Source organism: Paraphaeosphaeria sporulosa (genome assembly GCF_001642045.1).
Source record: "Paraphaeosphaeria sporulosa strain AP3s5-JAC2a unplaced genomic scaffold CC84scaffold_1, whole genome shotgun sequence".
Classification (NCBI taxonomy): Eukaryota; Fungi; Ascomycota; class Dothideomycetes; order Pleosporales; family Didymosphaeriaceae; genus Paraphaeosphaeria; species Paraphaeosphaeria sporulosa.
Window position 1 is genome coordinate 2,524,078 of NW_017253360.1, and position 16,810 is coordinate 2,540,887.

The 16,810-nt window shown below is 53.4% G+C and overlaps 10 protein-coding genes across 10 annotated transcripts; 4 read left to right on the forward strand and 6 right to left on the reverse strand.

Annotated features, from left to right (window-relative positions):
* The first annotated feature begins 95 nt into the window (after window positions 1-95).
* Window positions 96-1,935, forward strand: CC84DRAFT_1159431 (uncharacterized protein). Its single transcript, XM_018177230.1, has one exon. It carries the CDS (start codon window positions 145-147, stop codon window positions 1,489-1,491), a length of 1,347 nt encoding a protein of 448 aa, XP_018042412.1. The 5' UTR covers window positions 96-144; the 3' UTR covers window positions 1,492-1,935.
* On the reverse strand, window positions 1,766-2,455 carry CC84DRAFT_1159432 (uncharacterized protein). Its single transcript, XM_018177231.1, has one exon. It carries the CDS (start codon window positions 2,383-2,385, stop codon window positions 2,011-2,013), a length of 375 nt encoding a protein of 124 aa, XP_018042413.1. The 5' UTR covers window positions 2,386-2,455; the 3' UTR covers window positions 1,766-2,010.
* Window positions 2,456-2,555: 100 nt separating this feature from the next.
* CC84DRAFT_1159433 (uncharacterized protein) lies at window positions 2,556-4,296 on the forward strand. Its single transcript, XM_018177232.1, has one exon. The coding sequence runs from the start codon at window positions 2,564-2,566 to the stop codon at window positions 4,166-4,168; it is 1,605 nt and encodes a 534-aa protein (XP_018042414.1). The 5' UTR covers window positions 2,556-2,563; the 3' UTR covers window positions 4,169-4,296.
* A 147-nt stretch (window positions 4,297-4,443) lies between these two features.
* On the reverse strand, window positions 4,444-5,894 carry CC84DRAFT_1201154 (uncharacterized protein). Its single transcript, XM_018181709.1, has 2 exons — window positions 4,726-5,894; window positions 4,444-4,668 (listed from the first exon to the last, which is right to left on the reverse strand). Exons 1-2 carry the CDS (start codon window positions 5,585-5,587, stop codon window positions 4,529-4,531), a joined length of 1,002 nt encoding a protein of 333 aa, XP_018042415.1. The 5' UTR covers window positions 5,588-5,894; the 3' UTR covers window positions 4,444-4,528.
* A 258-nt stretch (window positions 5,895-6,152) lies between these two features.
* Window positions 6,153-7,974, forward strand: CC84DRAFT_1159436 (uncharacterized protein). The gene is made up of 3 exons (XM_018177233.1): window positions 6,153-6,589; window positions 6,644-7,401; window positions 7,452-7,974. The coding sequence occupies exons 1-3, from the start codon at window positions 6,496-6,498 to the stop codon at window positions 7,536-7,538; spliced, it is 939 nt and encodes a 312-aa protein (XP_018042416.1). The 5' UTR covers window positions 6,153-6,495; the 3' UTR covers window positions 7,539-7,974.
* A 582-nt stretch (window positions 7,975-8,556) lies between these two features.
* CC84DRAFT_1225948 (uncharacterized protein) lies at window positions 8,557-8,946 on the reverse strand. The gene has a single exon (XM_018183578.1). It carries the CDS (start codon window positions 8,932-8,934, stop codon window positions 8,593-8,595), a length of 342 nt encoding a protein of 113 aa, XP_018042417.1. The 5' UTR covers window positions 8,935-8,946; the 3' UTR covers window positions 8,557-8,592.
* A 1,771-nt stretch (window positions 8,947-10,717) lies between these two features.
* Window positions 10,718-12,192, reverse strand: CC84DRAFT_1254397 (uncharacterized protein; the record flags this gene model as incomplete). The annotated part of the gene is made up of 2 exons (XM_018184460.1): window positions 10,718-11,406; window positions 12,156-12,192. 2 exons carry the CDS (start codon window positions 12,190-12,192, stop codon window positions 10,778-10,780), a joined length of 666 nt encoding a protein of 221 aa, XP_018042418.1. The 3' UTR covers window positions 10,718-10,777.
* Window positions 12,193-12,227: 35 nt separating this feature from the next.
* CC84DRAFT_1192373 (uncharacterized protein) lies at window positions 12,228-13,093 on the forward strand (the record flags this gene model as incomplete). Its single annotated transcript, XM_018181245.1, has 2 exons — window positions 12,228-12,659; window positions 12,709-13,093. Exons 1-2 carry the CDS (start codon window positions 12,418-12,420, stop codon window positions 13,091-13,093), a joined length of 627 nt encoding a protein of 208 aa, XP_018042419.1. The 5' UTR covers window positions 12,228-12,417.
* Window positions 13,094-13,260: 167 nt separating this feature from the next.
* On the reverse strand, window positions 13,261-13,985 carry CC84DRAFT_1077504 (uncharacterized protein; the record flags this gene model as incomplete). Its single annotated transcript, XM_018173755.1, has 2 exons — window positions 13,261-13,347; window positions 13,530-13,985. The coding sequence occupies 2 exons, from the start codon at window positions 13,983-13,985 to the stop codon at window positions 13,261-13,263; spliced, it is 543 nt and encodes a 180-aa protein (XP_018042420.1).
* Window positions 13,986-14,549: 564 nt separating this feature from the next.
* On the reverse strand, window positions 14,550-16,717 carry CC84DRAFT_1159439 (aminotransferase). Its single transcript, XM_018177234.1, has 4 exons — window positions 16,492-16,717; window positions 15,727-16,161; window positions 14,819-15,671; window positions 14,550-14,766 (listed from the first exon to the last, which is right to left on the reverse strand). Exons 1-4 carry the CDS (start codon window positions 16,583-16,585, stop codon window positions 14,706-14,708), a joined length of 1,443 nt encoding a protein of 480 aa, XP_018042421.1. The 5' UTR covers window positions 16,586-16,717; the 3' UTR covers window positions 14,550-14,705.
* Between the last annotated feature and the right edge of the window lie 93 nt (window positions 16,718-16,810).

A 16,810-nucleotide genomic window follows, 5' to 3' on the forward strand; every position in this document is an offset into this window, starting at 1 on the left:
CGGATGGCGCCCTAGCGCGGGAAGAGCCTAGCGTGCCCCGCCACAGCTGCGGCTTGGGACTCAAAAAAGTGATCCAAACTTTTTCGACCTTGTATCGACACCGCCGAACACCCTCGCACCCCACAACGCACGCCAATTGACACCATGGCAGCGGGCAAGAAGGTCGCAAAGACCTCTCGCGACAAGAAGCAGCCTGCTTCAAACAAAGTCGCCACCGGGCGCGTTGGCAAGACCAAGAAGGCAGCCGCCAAAGCTCCCGGCCCACTGCTGAACCTCGTTCAGTCCTTCCTGAACGAGCACGGCTATACGGAAGCCGCGAGCAAGCTTCAGGCTGAGGCTCCCGCCGCCGCAAGCGCAGCGTCTCCGAAAGACCTGCCCGCTCTTACCACGCTCTACGAGCAATGGGAGAAGAACGCCAAGGATGCGTCTGGTGCCATGGACGTCGACGACAACAGCGCGGCTGGCAGCGACGACAGCAGCAGTGCTTCCGAAAGCGATTCGAGCGACGACAGCAGCGACTCCGAAGACGAGAAGAAGGCACCCAGGAAGGAGGCAGCCGCGAAGGACTCAGACTCTGATTCCGACTCTGACTCTGGCTCTGATTCTGATTCTGATTCTGATTCTGATTCTGATTCTTCCAGCTCGAGCTCGAGCTCTGATTCGGAATCAGAAGATGAGAAGGCCAAGCCTGTCAAGAAGAGCAAGCGCGCTGCCTCTGTTGCTTCTTCGTCTGCTTCGTCCTCGTCGGACAGTGACTCGGATAGCGACTCTGATGCCGAGCCCGCCAACATCCCGCTCCCCGAATCCGACTCTTCAGACTCCTCTGATTCTTCGGATTCATCGGATTCCTCAGATTCCTCCGACTCTTCAGACTCCTCCGACAGCGACAGCGACTCCAGCTCCGATTCCGAGGCCGAAGTGAAGACCACACAGACTAAGAAGGCTAAGAAGGCGGCTTCTATCTCTTCATCTTCGTCTTCGAGCTCCTCCTCTTCTAGCGACTCTGACTCCTCTTCTTCCGACGAGTCGGACGTTGCCCCTGAGAAGAAGGCGAAGATCACCAAGAAGGCCGCGAAGAAGGATGACTCTTCGTCCAGCAGCGACTCCAGCTCTTCTGACAGCGACTCGTCCGACTCCGACAAGGAGGAGAAGAGCGACTCAAGCGCAACTGTTGGACGTGCTTCTCCCGTACCTGCTGCTGGCAATAAGCGCAAGCAGTCTGACTCCGACTCAGCCGCCGTTGACGGCCCAGCTAAGAAGAAAAACCACGTCGAGAATCGATTCCAGCGTATTAAGCCCGACACGGCCGTGGATCCTCGTTTCGCTAGCAACGATTATGTGTCTTATGACTATGCCGACCGCGCTCATGCCGACTTGGTCGTGACCAAGGGCAAGGGCTTCACAAAGGAGAAGAACAAGAAGAAGCGGGGATCTTACAGGGGCGGCATGATTGACACGTCGGGTGGCAAAGGTATCAAGTTTGAGGATTAAATTGCCTCTGCACGAGTCGTGAAGAATGTTTTCGATGGAACCAGGTCGCTAATCTTCTTTGGATTTTGCAGGACGTGAACAAGAGCATGTGCAAGATCATGGACGCAAAGACACTCGAGATGATGGTGGACGTGGTGGACGATGTGGCCGGGGGGGTGGTGTTGGACGAGGTCGCGGTCGGGGAACCAGTCGTCGCAGTTTCGGCAGCCGTAAAACCCCCTTCCACTGAGGCAGAGCAGTTTATGCTTGAACTCATCACGATGGCATGGTTGAAGTGGGAGCAGCAGGATCTGAATTTGATTTCGGCGTTCGGTGGAAAAGCAGCATACCCTTTCATCGGCGGCATGTGCCTTCCTTGCAGCACCTGTCTTCGCAGCGGATAGATCAACGGGCTTGCCAGGCCCACATTATGTAGTTTAGCTATTCCATGATACTGTACATTGGTATACACGTAGGTCCTCCAGATTTTGTACCCTTGCTGCTGTATGCAGTGCTACGCACCTCCTCGCATTTCCCCCCTCACTCCTGCCCCTTGACAAATTCCACCGGTAAATTGATACCCACCCTCCTCGCGCTCAATCGGACTCTCTCCTCCTCGCTCATTCCCATCCCAGGATTGTATCGCTCAATCAGTGTGCAGTACGTCCTCTGCGCCTGCACGTATTGAATGAACTGCTCTGCTTGTGCCATTTGGCTCTCGCTGTTCGCCTTTGAGATTGTGTCGCGTATGCGTTGTTGGAGCGCAGAGGGCGCCGAGAGTTTCTGGTGCGAGCTCGAACGGAACGCGGGTGGGGTGCTCTGGGACCGGGCAGACGGGGTCGGAGACCCAGGCGAGGGGAGTTCACGGAGCAGGCGTCGGTAGATGGAGCGGACTTGGGGCGCCGATGAAGCCATTGTGGGTGGTTGCGAGGTTGATGGGGCTGGTATGGTGTGTGTTGCGATGGTTGGCCGCAGGGTCGGATGGTGGTGAAGATGCGGAGGTGCTGCGGCGAAAAGTTGCGGGAGAGCGCTCGGACCCACCGTGAACTTTGCGACGAGCTGCGGACGACCAGCTGTGCGATTTACACCAACGATGCTTTCGTCGCCCGCGAGAAGACAGTATATATGTCGGGGCTGCATAGAGAGTATCCTGTCATGTCCGAAGTCTACCAATTTTCCTGCTCTACGCGCGCAAACGCGGTACAAATCGACCGACGCACCCTTTCGTGTCAAGAAACATTACGGGAAGCTGGGCGAGGGGGACAACGCGATGGCGCAACAACACGGTCTGCCGAGCACATCCAAGAAAGCAACGTGGAAGTCCGGCCTGAAATTTAGTACCGATGATGGCCAAGATGCCCTGCGACCAAGGAAAAGGCCACCCAAAAGCGACATCAGGTCGAGAGATACAGTAGAAATGCTTCCAGAGATACGACGGACAGAAGCCGGCAAGCGATCCCACGCCACAGCTAGTACGAAGACACCGTCGTTCATACGCGGAAGACAACTGCCCAAGACGAGGATTGAGGAAGCGGAATTCGAATTTCTCAAGCCATCGGAACCTTCAGCACCGCCGCCGCCAGTGAAGATATGGTCGCCCGAGAAGCCTTTGAACCACATGTCACTGCATTTTGGTAAACTCGGAGATTTCAATTGGTATTGGGAGACGCTCCCTCCTACCATAGCACAAAAGACGCAAGCACAGCACTTCTTCACAAAGGGCGCATCACCGAAGTTCCTCCAGTCAGTGGGGTTCTTTCGCAGCTTTCCCGAGAGCGACGTCCCCGAGATAGCATTCGTGGGCCGGAGCAACGTGGGGAAGAGCAGCCTGCTGAACGCCATCGTGAATGCGGACACCAAGGCTTTGCTCGCGCGCACGTCTGCCACGCCAGGCTTCACCAAGACGATGAACCTGTATGGTCTCGGCCCACAGCAGGGCGTACATTACAAAAAGCAGCCCAACGGACACGGCAAGATCGTGGGCAAGGGCGGCATCACCATCGTGGACATGCCAGGGTATGGAGAGGGCTCGCTCATCGAATGGGGCACGGAGATCATGAAATATCTCCAAGGACGCAAGCAGCTGCGCCGCGTCTTCGTATTAATCGACGCAATGCACGGCATTAAAGACAAAGATCGCTCTCTTCTCGCGTCCTTGCGTCTGGGTGGCATCTCGCATCAAGTCATCCTCTCCAAGGTGGACAAAATCTACCTGCCCGAAGCCAAGTCCATCAAGCGCTTCGACGGCAAACGCCTGGACAAGCTACGCCCAAAAGGTACACTGCAAGACCTGCGCCAAACTATGGAGAAGCTGCGTGAGGAGATCCAGCCGCCTATCGGCGCCGGCGCAATCGGCGAGATCCTGGCCTGCAGCTCCGAAGCCCTGGTCGACGAGCGGCGACTCGGCATCGACGCCGTGCGCTTCGCCATGCTGCAGGCGATCAATTTCCCGTTCCGGAACGATCAGAGTGCGGTGGAGCTGGCGAAGAAAGAGGGCCCGAGGATTAGAGCGATGAAGACTGATGCGCCGACACATGTGGAGAAGCAGATCAAGGTTAGGACGGTCGAGACGGATAAGCCTGAGAAGCCGACGCCGACAATGACTGCTAGAGAGATGAGGGCTGCGAGGAGAGCAGGACGGGCGCGGGGTCCGTCGGCCATAGAAATGTTGGAGAGGTTGAGTGGGAAGGTAGTGTAGGATAGGATGTGACAGATACCCAGGCTTCACCGTGTACAACAAGTTACGTTCCTTCTCTTGGCAGAGCTATTGATACGCTGCATGGGTACCATGAATATTGCTGTTGTCAATAAAGTCTTAGTATTTGCAGACCCATACACATGCGGCCGCGACACCAGCACAAGCAGTCACCCAGTTCTGCACGATATCATTGATCAGAGGTTCAGCTTCAGCTACGGTTTCTCGAAAGTTGTTAACGGTAGTCCGGGTTCATTGTTTTGAGAACATTGTCTATTGTCATCGATACTACATGCAGGCAGGGTATTGCACAGTTTGACTCCCACCTACCTCCATCAATCTATCTATCGGGAACGTCTACTCCTAGAAGTTCTCCCACTCGTCAGGATAAGCTGGATCCTCATTTTTAGGCATAGCAACAACATTCTGCACGCGGCCAACATGCTTCTTACAATTATTATAAAAGTAGCTGTACGTCTTGTGCTTCTCGATGATATCCTTGGCTGCATTGACTGTTAGCGAAACACTTCCACACAAAAAGCTAAAGGCCCATAACTCACCAGTCTCTTTGAACACTTCCGGATCCGCAAACTCAGGCCTCGCGCTCCCCGCAAACTTATAGCTCCCATGCTTGTGCTTCGCAATCGAGTACTCGCACTTATACGGCTCGATCTTGTGGTGCTCGCACCGCGCCCCGTAAAGCTGCGTGCACTTCGCCAGAAGATCGTTCTTGACGTCGGTATCCCACTCGAGGTCGATGCCTGTGGCTTCGAAGTCAAGCTGGCCCTGCAAGTTCTTCTTGACTTTGCCCATGACGAGGACCTTGTGCGTCATGGGCGTGCGCGAGTCGCGGTGGACGAGGAGGTAGGATTGCCCGATGGAGAGGTGGCGGACGCCAGCGCGCTTTGCGGCTGCGAGCGCGGTTTTGTAGTTTACAGTCTCTTTCTCCTTGGTTTGGAGTTGGCAGGAGGCGCCCGCAGCGGGTTCGACGCGCTTGCAGTTTTTACCTTTGCAGGGCTTGGGTTTTTTGCACTGGGGCTTTGCGGACTTGGTAGGTTTTTTGGGTTTGGTGGTGGTCGGCTTCTTGGGCTTGGTCGGCCTCTTGCTCTTAGGCTTCTTGATGGGTTTCTTTTTGGTTGGCTTCTTCTTTGTGGGCCTCTTGGTCTTCTTTTTCTTCGTCCGTGTCTTCTTGGGCCGCCTAGTGGCTCGGCTGCCACCACTACGTCCACGTCGTTTTTCCAGATCATGGGTGTCGGCAGCGCCTAGATCGAGATTTTTGGCGGTCAGTCCAACATCGACACCATGGGGAATGTCGATGACTTTGACAACGCCATTGTCTCCGGTGTTCGATCGACTGGGAGCAGAGACCGCAAGGAGACCCAGCAGGCCGAGGAGAAGGAGGGTGAAGCTGTTGAACCGCATCTTGGGCCAGTTATGATGATCGAAACAGTCGATGGTCGTAATGAACGTGAATATAGAATGTGAGTGGGTGGTCAAAAGAATGGCACGCAGGAAGCAAGAAAGCACTCTTTCCGAATCAAGGCCAGTTGATCGAAGGACTGGTAGAGAGAATGTAACGACTAGGGCCGACAGCGTCCATTACGATGGTGAGTTCAGCCATATTTGAACTACAACTTTAGATGACAATGGGTGGGCATTAAGCCTTTAGGGAAGTCCGAATGGCTGTGCGGCTCTCGGAGGAAACATAAAACCAATACAGCCCTGTAGGTGCAGAAAGTTAAGGAAGTGTAGAGAGAGGCCTGAGAGTTGACCAGATTAGATGGTCGTGCACAGGCCAGCGCTGGACCCGCTGAACGCCACAAAGTCGGCTCGGGCATTGCGATGATTGGTGTGGGCCTGTAGCCTCCCTCAGGCGGGCGATCCGTCTAGTCTACTGATCTCCGCCGATGCTACTCGTACGAAGATTTAGCTCGCGTACCCGTTGCGATGTCCCTGAAACACTGATTTCCGGACTTGGCTGGGTACCCTAAGCACGCTTTCGACCTTCCCATTCGCCCCTCCATGATCACGCTACGCCCCACAGTGCATAGTTTGAAGAACGACTCCGGAAGGCAGAGATAAATCTTCATTGGCACATTTCCTCGCCTTCGACGAGTGTACAGGCTCACTGTTCCTCTGTCACGTGAGAATTGCAGAACACGAGGGTGGAACAGCACCGCCCCAGAACCGCCGAAAGATATAGGCAACAGGCAGAGCACATTTTGCATATTCTTCGTTGGCACCTTTTGCGGCCACTTTCTCCCATCACTCTTCGCCCATATCAGTATCTGCTGCTATTTCAGCTCTATTGCAATCAAACGGCGTTTACGATGAGCGTTAGTTTACGATGGCGCAGATTCTGGCAGTCCGACAAGGCGAATGCAGCGGAAGATCTTGAACAATGGATGCAGAGGATCACGCAGGGTACGTTATCTCATCATCAGCCGCCAGGCTTATAATTCAACTAACTTCCTGCAGATGAAATTCGACTTCTCTTTCTCAAGTGTTTCATAGAAGGCAACAACCTTTGGTCCCCCGTAGTCAGATCTGTCGAGCTGCAGTACTTCCAGACTGCTGTTTCACGTCTAGAAGTCACCCCCGATGGCCAGATACAGATGTCGTCAATTATATGTCATCTTGAGCAGATGCATAAACCTAAATCGAGTGTCATACGATCTGCAGCTTCTTTGATCGAGGCGTTGATTACTGCCCACGCACATTTCCCATTTTCGGCTCCCGTCAAGCTCACAGAAGAATCCTTTTGTCGCTCTATCCTTCTACTGACCAACCGGGCTCAAGATCTGTTCGAACAATCGGAGAGTGGAACCATCGGGGGTATAGAATCGGACTATATCTGCAAACGACCCGGCGAAAGACGGCTTATGTTCATTCACTCCGCCTTGCTGATAGAGCCTGCCGGTAAATCAACGCCAGATGCAGGCATAACAACGCAAGACGATGTCCTCGATGTGCTATGTAGAGTGGAGTATCCTGCCATTGTTCGTGGCAAGGATCGAGTTCAGCGCCGTCCAGTGTCCGAATTTGTACCCCTAGCCGAACGTCTGGAGCCTGCAACAGAGTGCAAGCGAGAGCACGAGGTGCCTAAGTCGCAGGTAGCGCTTCTCCGGGATCTCATTACTATAATTCAGCCTCGGTGGACTAAGCATCCGGTTGAACTAGGTTATGTGGAGCATGACAGTCTCACTTCTGAAGAATTCGTATTATGGGCGACGAAGGTAAGTCGAAGTACTATTGGCGGGTGATGTGGATTGCTAATATCGCACAGGTCCAATTGCTTGATACGCTTGATCAGCTTTTTAGTGTATTTCTTCGTCCGCCATATGCACAAGGAAAAGCGGTGATTGATCACTAGCATTCGATTCCCATCCGCCGCGGAAGCGTATCCGTGCAGTATCAACAATTCCGGGCCACATTTTATTTTTCTTTAGAGCTAGACTGGTGCAGCGTCAAAGTCAATCATGATATGGTTAATGATGGCTGTTCTCTCGGTGCTGGTTCCAAGTTGCCTGTCTGTGTTCAGCCCTGGAGGAAAATGCGGATTACACATCAATACAGCGACCCAAACTGCTGAAATGCTTTGAATTCTTAGGTAATTGTCCGTGTAGGACTCTATAGCGACGACGCCATCGGGGCCAGGACACTCTGCTTCCAAAGCATAGGACTTGTCTCAGCATCTCCCACTCTCTTCTTTCACAACCTGGAATTGATCTGGCTCTCCTATTCACAAACCTTTTACCTGTCAACTTTATTTGCTCACGTATTTTCAACGTGCTGCCCGGGCGAGCGATAGGAGACATTAGGCTGAGCGCGCGATTATGCATGTCGATCACTGTCCTTCACGCCTTATGCAGTATGCAGTTTTTCGGCAGCACATACACTTCAGCTCATGAATACGATGGTGACGTTGACCTTTTTTGGCTGGATCGGCAGCTTTGACAGTATATATGCGATCGATTTTTTCGCTATCTTGCATGCAGTGGGCGATCCAATCCAAGACTCACTGCGGGTTTTATAGGGTGGGAGACGCCGTGCGATAAGTTTTAATTATTCCCTATCTCTGTAAGTTTTAGTCTGAGCTTGATTAACGATAAGTCGAGTCACTCCGTGGCCCCCTTTTTGGCTTCGAGAACCCGTGGAATACCGCCAAATGAACGTCTACAGCGTATGTAGCGGGCGGCGGCACTTTGATATCTGTGCTATTGGTTATAAACAGATATACTTTCTATGCAGAGGCTCGTAATTAGGATGCGAGATCAGGATGGAGATGAAGACGTCGATGAAATTTTGCATGATGCGGAACAAATCAACAAACCAGGCTCAAATGTAAGGTCATCTATGAATGTATCTTCCTGCCTTGCTACATACATCCTCTGAAGTTTTCTAAAAGTTGTACCCCCGTACATTGATCAACTTTTCTCCTTGGCGTTAGATAGTTCCGTAGGGATTATGTCTGCAGCTTTTCGCCCAGCGCATAAACGATGGCCTGGTAGTGAGTCATGATTGGCAGAGGGAACACGCTTGCGTCCACTATGCGAAGACCCTTCACACCAATAACCTTCAAAGTCAGTGTCCACCACGTTCCCCATGGCTATGGAGCCTGCTGCGTGACAGAAAGTATTGCCGACGCGAGCTATACGCGCATCCATATCTTCATCGCTAGAGTCTTTCGTCAGAGGCTCGACGCCGTCGGGAGCCCGCTCAGACTCAATAACCTCCTTTATGGCCGGCATGTTCTGCAGCATTCCCATGAAACTTCTGGCTCAAGCAAGTAATGACCTTCGACTTGCTCTCCGTCGGCCTTGATTACTTCACCTAATTCTTCAGGCGCGGAATGGTGCGTTGCAACTCAGTCTGCAAGTAGTCTCTTGTAGAATCCTGGGTCTGTCCACTCAGAAGTCCCGATAGCGAGCCCCAACTCGCATATTTTCCACCATTGGCACACCGCCAAATGGTTGTGTGCATTGCGTCCAACTTCTGGGGCGTCGAGCACTACCGGAATGTTGTGTTCCCTCAGTAAATCTGCCGGCCAGATGCCCGAGAGCTGCATAAGCTGAGGTGTCCTGTACGCTCTAGTCGAGACGATAACCTCTTTAGAAGCCAGGTATTGTGCCCCATCCGCAGTTCCGATACTAGTGGCTGTTTTCCTACCGTAGTGGTCTTTGAACAGAACGCGTTTGATCAGTTTGTCTGTCAGGATCTCAACATTCTTCAAAGCACCCAGACCATAAGCTTCACTGGCGAGTTGACGCTTTCCGCCCTTGAAACTTTCAATCAGCTCCCTTAGCACAACCGGTTGCCCGTTGTTCCTGTCCAGGCATCCGTATACGCCGACGCGACTCCACACCGCCTTCAATGGTTCGCGTAAGGGATTTTCCCGATTAGGACTTAACCTGGTCTCGTCTTCCAAGAGCTCAAATACAGTCCGGTACCCATCGGCCTAGATGGCCAGCAGCATGAAAGGTACGAAGCGCTGTCGTACACCTGCGGCGCATACTACTACGACCGGCTAGTCCAAGCCAAAGCGTTTGAAGACCTTAAGCACGTTCCGAACACCATAGTGTGAAACAACGTGTGGAAGCAAGTGATGAAGTCGCTTGCACATTTGCTGTTCCACTTCTGCCAAAGCGACCGCCCGAGATACTTATGGGCGGACGCGCTGTGCATAAACAAGAATGATGAAGCCGAGAAAGGTGTCCAAATAGCTCTCATATAGAAGATATACCAACAAGCGAAAGAAGCCCCGGCATGGGCTGGATGGCGCTCCGATGCCGCAGTCGAGCATCGAATGAATTTGGTGTGCTTATCTAGCGAACCAAGAGTGCGGGATCGAGGAAAAGCATGGCGAAAGAATGATATTGTATATTATAGTATGACGAGGGGACACCAAATGAAACGGCGCGCATCAGCAGTCGCCCATCGTCTGCGAATTCGTGGTGTTGCGACGAAGATCCTGCGGATACAGCTATGGTTCCTTTCGTCCCGACATCGTTGACTCCGCTCGTCCCGTTGTGTGAAGCTTGTTACTTTAGACGACTGTGGGTGTTTTAAGAGGTGGCTCTGTCGCCACTGGCAGCAATGTTCCGGGGTTCGGGCACGCATTAGATATGAATGGGTGACCCTAGTTTCAAGGCTGGAATCAGAGAAATACGTGGCCGAGTTTGCGGTGTACGACGATACGCTAGCAGACTTGCAAATGTTCGCGAAGATGTACCGTGCATGGAGTGGCGCGAACCGGTGAACACTAAATTGGCGCAACTCTAAGCTCTATTGGGTCTGCCAGAGAGAAGACTGCAGACTGCATACAAGTTCTTTGAAGCCAGTGCAATTGCGATGAACAAGACATGCCTCCTGAAATCAAAGGGAGAATACCGTGCCGCTGGACCCGGAAACGCACAAATTGGCGATGCCGTTGTGACACTATGCGGGGCCAATGTCCCATTCGTGTTAAGGCCGGAGGGCGACCACTATAGACTCATCGGCCAGAGTTATGTGCACGGCTTGATGGAAGGGCAAGCAACGGAAGCGCGGCGAAAAGGTGACAAAGTGGCTAATAATATCCATATATTGTGATTTGGATTAACTGGTCAGGCATCATATCAAAGCTCCTGCATTCATTATGATCTCTTCCTTTCGACGCCGCATCTCATACTTGGCCTCCTTCTGCGCCACATACTCTGCGCGCGCTTTCCTCTGTTCTATCTTCTTAGCCTCGTGCACCGCCCTTTGCCGCTCGTACTCTCTTGCTTTCCTCTGCTCGAACTTCAACCGTTTCTTGAGTTTCTCACCCTCAGTACTACTGAGGTGCCATGGCTTGCCCAAAGTTTCCTTTTTGAACGTAGCAAGAGCTTTCCAGAATTTCACCTCTTCGTCGGTCGTCGACACAACCCATATTCTCTTCAGCTCTAGCTGCTTCAAGCCCCGAAACTCAGAGATCGTGCCTTTGACCTTGATGACGGTACCAACATCCACGGTGTGGCCGTCTACGGTGACATCGAACCGCCCCAGCCCGCTGAGGACGTCTAGGTTATCAACTTCGGTGTTTGATGGGCTGTCGACGGGGTTGTATAGCTCTGGTGGGAGGCGTTTTATCTTGACTTCGAGGGTGTCGCCGCTTCCATCGTCGAGGGTGAGTGTGGTGTATCTCAGGTTGATCTCATTTACAGCTACAACGACTCCAATAAGGTAGATGTAACGGACAGGGTGGTTCAAATAAAAATACTCTGCTCACGTCAGCGAGCATGTCGGTAGGAAGCGTGTGGCGAACATGCCAGTGAATCCGGGTTCCTTCCGTAGCAGCTGCACATCGGCAGCTGTTATTTTCACCCACTCGTTGTGGGTGGGCGACACCTGGAAGCACCAGGCCGGGTATAATCGGTAGCTACGCGCGGAGTGCAGTGTTGACATGACATGTTGTGATAGTGTTGCTGGTGGGATGGAAGCGGGCGGACGCGTCGCGAAGTAGCGCTCTCGCGAAGGAACGTGACGTCTGTATCGGGGTTAGTACACGGGTAAGCGCACCAGTGCGGGAAGGCCCACCTGAGCACGCTCCTGCAAGATGACCACAGCACATGTGCGACAACATGCGCGCAGACTTGGCCTTGCATATCCGTTTGAGCCGCTCCAAGGATCGCTGCCAGCTTGGCAAACGAAAAGCAAGGCATTCGATGGAAGCCATCCACGATGGAACTCGTTTCCGGTGACAGCTTGAGGGGTTGCAGTAGCCGCAGGCCAGGCTTCCTGGTCAACAGCAGCTCCATTCCACCTCAACACTGCTTACTTATTCCTGTTCTCCATGATCCAACTGGCTGCCTCCCTCTAGTTTGCCGTGCAGCTCGGCTCGCAACGTGCCGGCTACCAAGATACCACCTGGCTAAGTGCCATTTCGATACAGCTATCGAGTACAAGTGTGCAGGTTTGCTAACATGTCAACGGTCACCCCACCAGCCGGCGTCGAGTGGTCATGACCTACGAGGCTGACCACCTTTCTGGAGCTGTCGGCTAGCCATGCCAGCTGTGTCAAGCTCACAAAGTCACCGATCGAGGTCATAAGACGCAGCACCCACCGCGACTTCCCGTCCGAAGCCCCCAGTACCTACCCTGAAACCCGATCGCCTTCCGCAGCCCAGAAGAGACATCTTAGCTGTTGCGAGCTGAGAGGGCTTCATCTTCCAGCTTTTCTCGAGCGTGTATCACTGTTCGTTTCGAATCAATCTTTACGTTGACCCTACAATATGCGATTGCGACTAGTTGTTTCCGCCTTGCCGTTCGTACTTATATGTATCGCACACGCTGCTCCCGAGCCTCGGCCTGAAGCAAAAGCGGACCCAGAAGCATTCCCAGAAGCGCAAAGCTATGTGAACAATGCGCCGTTTTCAGGCGCTATCTACATCGTCAGTCCAGATGGCCAACCGGCGCAAGGCTCATGTCCAGCCGTGGCTTCTCTGAGCTGCGGTGACCAAGGCCACCCAAGCTGGTGAGCGAATTCAAAGTCTTCTAGTGCTGCCGCGACTGACTGACATCAGGTGTTGCCCAGGAGGATGCTCGTGCGTGCAGCAACAAGGAGGTTATGTGGGCTGCTGCCCTGCGGGAAGCAATTGCGCCGGTCCCGTAACATACTCAACCGTGACGGTGACCGCACAAGCGCAACAAACTGTCCCGGTCGTAGTCCCGCAGCAATTCACAACGACAGCGTACTGCCCTACCTGCTACTCACCGCCGCCTGTTGCGGCCGGCTTTTGCCAAACATTGACTATGCATGGGCCTGGTCTTCCTGTAGTCACACAAGGAGAATGCGGCACGATTTTGATAGTGAACGAGAGCTCGAGCTTGAAGCCAGTCGGGTTTGGACTTGTTGGGATATTCCTTACAATTCAACTGGTTATTGTGCGGATGTTTCGTTGGATATGACATTAACGCCATTACCAGTTATTAGATTTACGAATGTTACGATTTGCGAGTTCGTATATACAATGCGAACGATCACGGTGACAGTTGCGCCTCAATAACTCCACACTCGTCATGTCGGTCAACGACATAATAGACCGAAATTCTAACATGGGCCATAGTTCGATCCTTTAGTTTCCCTTCTTCGCATCCTCTTCTGCGTTCTTCGGCACGGATACAAACTTCGGGACCGTCACCGCGTTCAAATGCCGGAAAGCCTGCGTATCGGAGTTAGCATTGACATTCTTCCACTCTCAAGCACAATTGTAGACCGCAACACGGAGAGCACACCCACCCTCCAAACCCTTGTCTCCCACGCGAAGCTCCATAGCCAGAATGCCCACGCAATCCAGTACTTCACCCACCACATCGGCCGCAAAAAATCAAGGACAGAACTCACATTCGCAATGCTCCCCTCGGGCAACTTCCCATTCCACTTGTCCTCAACCTTCTTGATCTTGCCGTGGTCATCCAAATGCACCGCCACCACGCTGGTAATCGTCTGCTCCTTGCCAATCCCCTTGATCACATATCTTGTCTTCAAGTCCATCAAAATCGGGTTCCCCGCATCGGTGACTTCATGGTGCAGTCTCTCGATCTCGGAGAACGCCGCCTGCAGCCCGTACCACTGCGCGGCGAAGCGGTCGCGACCTTCAGCGATGGTGATGGGATCTGCGAAGGTGGCGTCGTCGCGCCAGAGAGCAAGTTTGGGCAGACTGGGCTTGCCGGCGAAGAGGTCGAGGACGGAGCGCAGGATGGTGGACTGGTTCTCGTTTAGGCTGACGCCCGGCGCGGTCTTGAGATCTTTAGTCTGGAGGTTGAGGTTTGACGTGACGTTGGGGATGCCGGTGGACATGTTTGCGGTTGCTGCGAACGTCCTGGATACGGGGCGCGTGGTTGCTCGGAGGGTACTTGCGCAGGTTCGGGGTAAGAGAGATTGCATTTGTAGGGGTGCGTTGGGGAGGATTCGATGTATGGTGCGATCCCAGTTGCGCCATACTTTATTATTCGCTTTGTTTTTGACGTGACCGCGCGCTGACGCGCTCTGCTCTGGCTGTATGGAGTCATGACGTTATCAGGGTCTGCGTCGAGACGCCAAGCGATCGCGCGGGTCCCCAGACGCGGGTGAATCGAACGTACGGCTCGTTGCGCGCGGGTTTAGGTAAGCTGTTGTATGCCTATCACTTGGGAAGTGAGGTTTTAGGAATTGTCTGATCTAGCATGGCAAGATAGGGCGATCTCTCGTGTAAGCGTATACTGTGTCAGTCAGGATCCGAATACGTCTAGCACCCTAATATGCGTTCGAATCGACTGTTGATATAAGCCTGGCGAAGGCTCAACGTGCATCTGGGTTTTACGTTGCTACCAGAGTGTGAAATCGACAGAACGTTGCCGCAACGAAAATGGCGAGATTAGGAAAATCAGCATGTATTTGGATATCTTTGGTCATTCAACCATTCTATGGACATACTTCCCCAAACCTCTAGCCACATTTTCATTGGCCATCCAAAGCCTGTCTTGCCAATGCATGAAACAGCACACATGTTGCTTGTTTATTCTTGCTCAGACAATTCATCTAAGCGATAGCGCTACCCCTGGGCCTGACATTGTGTCTCGGGCGCGGGTTCGCCTTGTGGCTATCAAACTGTTAATACCCTATCACGACCAAAACTTCATAGCAAAACTTACTTCTTGACGATCCTCTCAATGGAATCCATACCCTTGGCCAGGACATCCATCCTGGGGCCGTAGCTCAACCTCACAAAGTGGTGGCACGGCGAGTCAAACAGATCCCTACGCTTACTCGGGTTCAAGTCGAAGAAGATACCCGGTACAACAATGACCTTCTCCTCGAGACACGCCTGGAAGAAGTTGAGTCCGTCGGCGATGCTGTCGGGCAGGTCTGACAGGTCGAGCCAGATGTAGAACGTCGAGTTTGGCATGAAGGGAAACTTGAAGCCCATTTCCTGGAGACGGCCGATAACGAAATCGCGCTTGGTGCGGAAGTGCATCTGCAGCGCGCGCATCTCGTTACGGACACGCGGCGGCTCGAGCATGCTGACGGCGGCCTCCTGGAAGGGCACGTTGCAGCCGCCGTCGAGATAGGACCCGCAGCTGCCAATGGCCTGGATGAACTCTTTGGGACCCAGGATCCAGGCAACGCGCCAGCCGGGCAGGCGGAACCGCTTGGTAAGCCCGTCGATGATGAGCACGTCGTCCTCGTCGACGTCTTCGACGTTGTCGGCCGCCGATATGACGGTGCCGTCGCAGTTAGTCGTGTAGTTGTAACCGCAGTAGAACTCGTCCATGATGAGGGTTGCGCGGTCGCGGCAGATGTTTTGGATCTGGGCGAGCTCCGGGTTCGTGATCATCTGGCCGGTGGGGTTGCGCGGGTTGGAGGTCAAGATGACGGAGGTACCACGGGCGATTTCAGTTGCGATGAGGTCGGGCGTCATGTGGTAATTGTCGTCTTCTCCGAGGGGAATGGGAATGGCCGCGATGTTACGGAAAAGCGACAACATCTCGTTGTACGCAGTGTAGTCTGTATTTGTTAATATTTGATCTACATGCAACGTTCTTAGAAAGATGGTGCTCACCAGGAATGAAGAATCCCAAGTAGCAGTTGCCCAGCACCGCCGCAATACGGATCAAACCCGCACGTCCACCAGGCACGATGCAAACATTCTCCCAGGTGTATTGCGACTTCCTCCACTTGCGATGATGCTCATTGTACAGTTTGGCAACAGCTTCACGGAGCGGCTTGATACCAGCGGTAGGGCCGTATTCACGCCCATGGCTCGAAATGTCGACCTCCTTAGGCCTCTCGAAGCATCCCTTGATCTCGTCGTCGACTTCGGGCGCACCCTGGCCTAAGTTTGCCCACTGGTCGGGATTTTCGAGGTAGCCGTGCTCGTAGGCGCGTTCAGAGGTCCATACCACACCAGTGGAGGCACGTGTAGGGTCGAGACCAGCGTGAGGCTTGTGTCCTTCGTGGGAATCGCGAAATTGTCGGTGGATCTTGGAGGTGAGCTCTAGAGGGTAGTTGGTCAGCTTCTAGTCTGTAAGTTTTGAAGAAGCAAGAACATCTCCCGAACGATTGCAGTGCTTCGGGCAGGCTTCATGCTCTGCTGCATGGCGTCCAATAGCATGATGTGGCTGCCGATCATCACAGCACGAGGTATAATGTACAGGTTCCACGAAAACCAAGGAATCCTGTGCCTCAAGCCTCATGCTATGCTCACAATCCTCAACGCCAGCTCGAACCAGACCCTGGCTCTCTTCCCGCACGGCAGCAAAACTCCCCGCGCAATGACGTAGCCCTGGAGTGCTTCCACAACAACAAGCGGGAAGCGGCAACTTACCGTTCTCCGTGGGATCCTTGGTCGACGAGAACCGCCTGTTGCTGAAGGTCCCCGAGCGCTGTAGAATAGGCAATTTGTCCGCCGAGAACGACATTGTAGTGTTTGTGTGTACGAGGCGGGTAGGTAGGCCCAGTTAAGCTTTTCTAGCGCAGACTTGAGTGGAGATCGGTCTTGCACGTTCAACTGTCACTGTTGCAAGCGGCGACGGGCAAGCAATGTTGGGGAGTATGTAAGTAGAGAAGACGAGACGAGGAGGAGGCAGGTTGTCCCGCCGCCACGCACGCTATATAAAAGATGGATGCACGCGCCGACACCGACC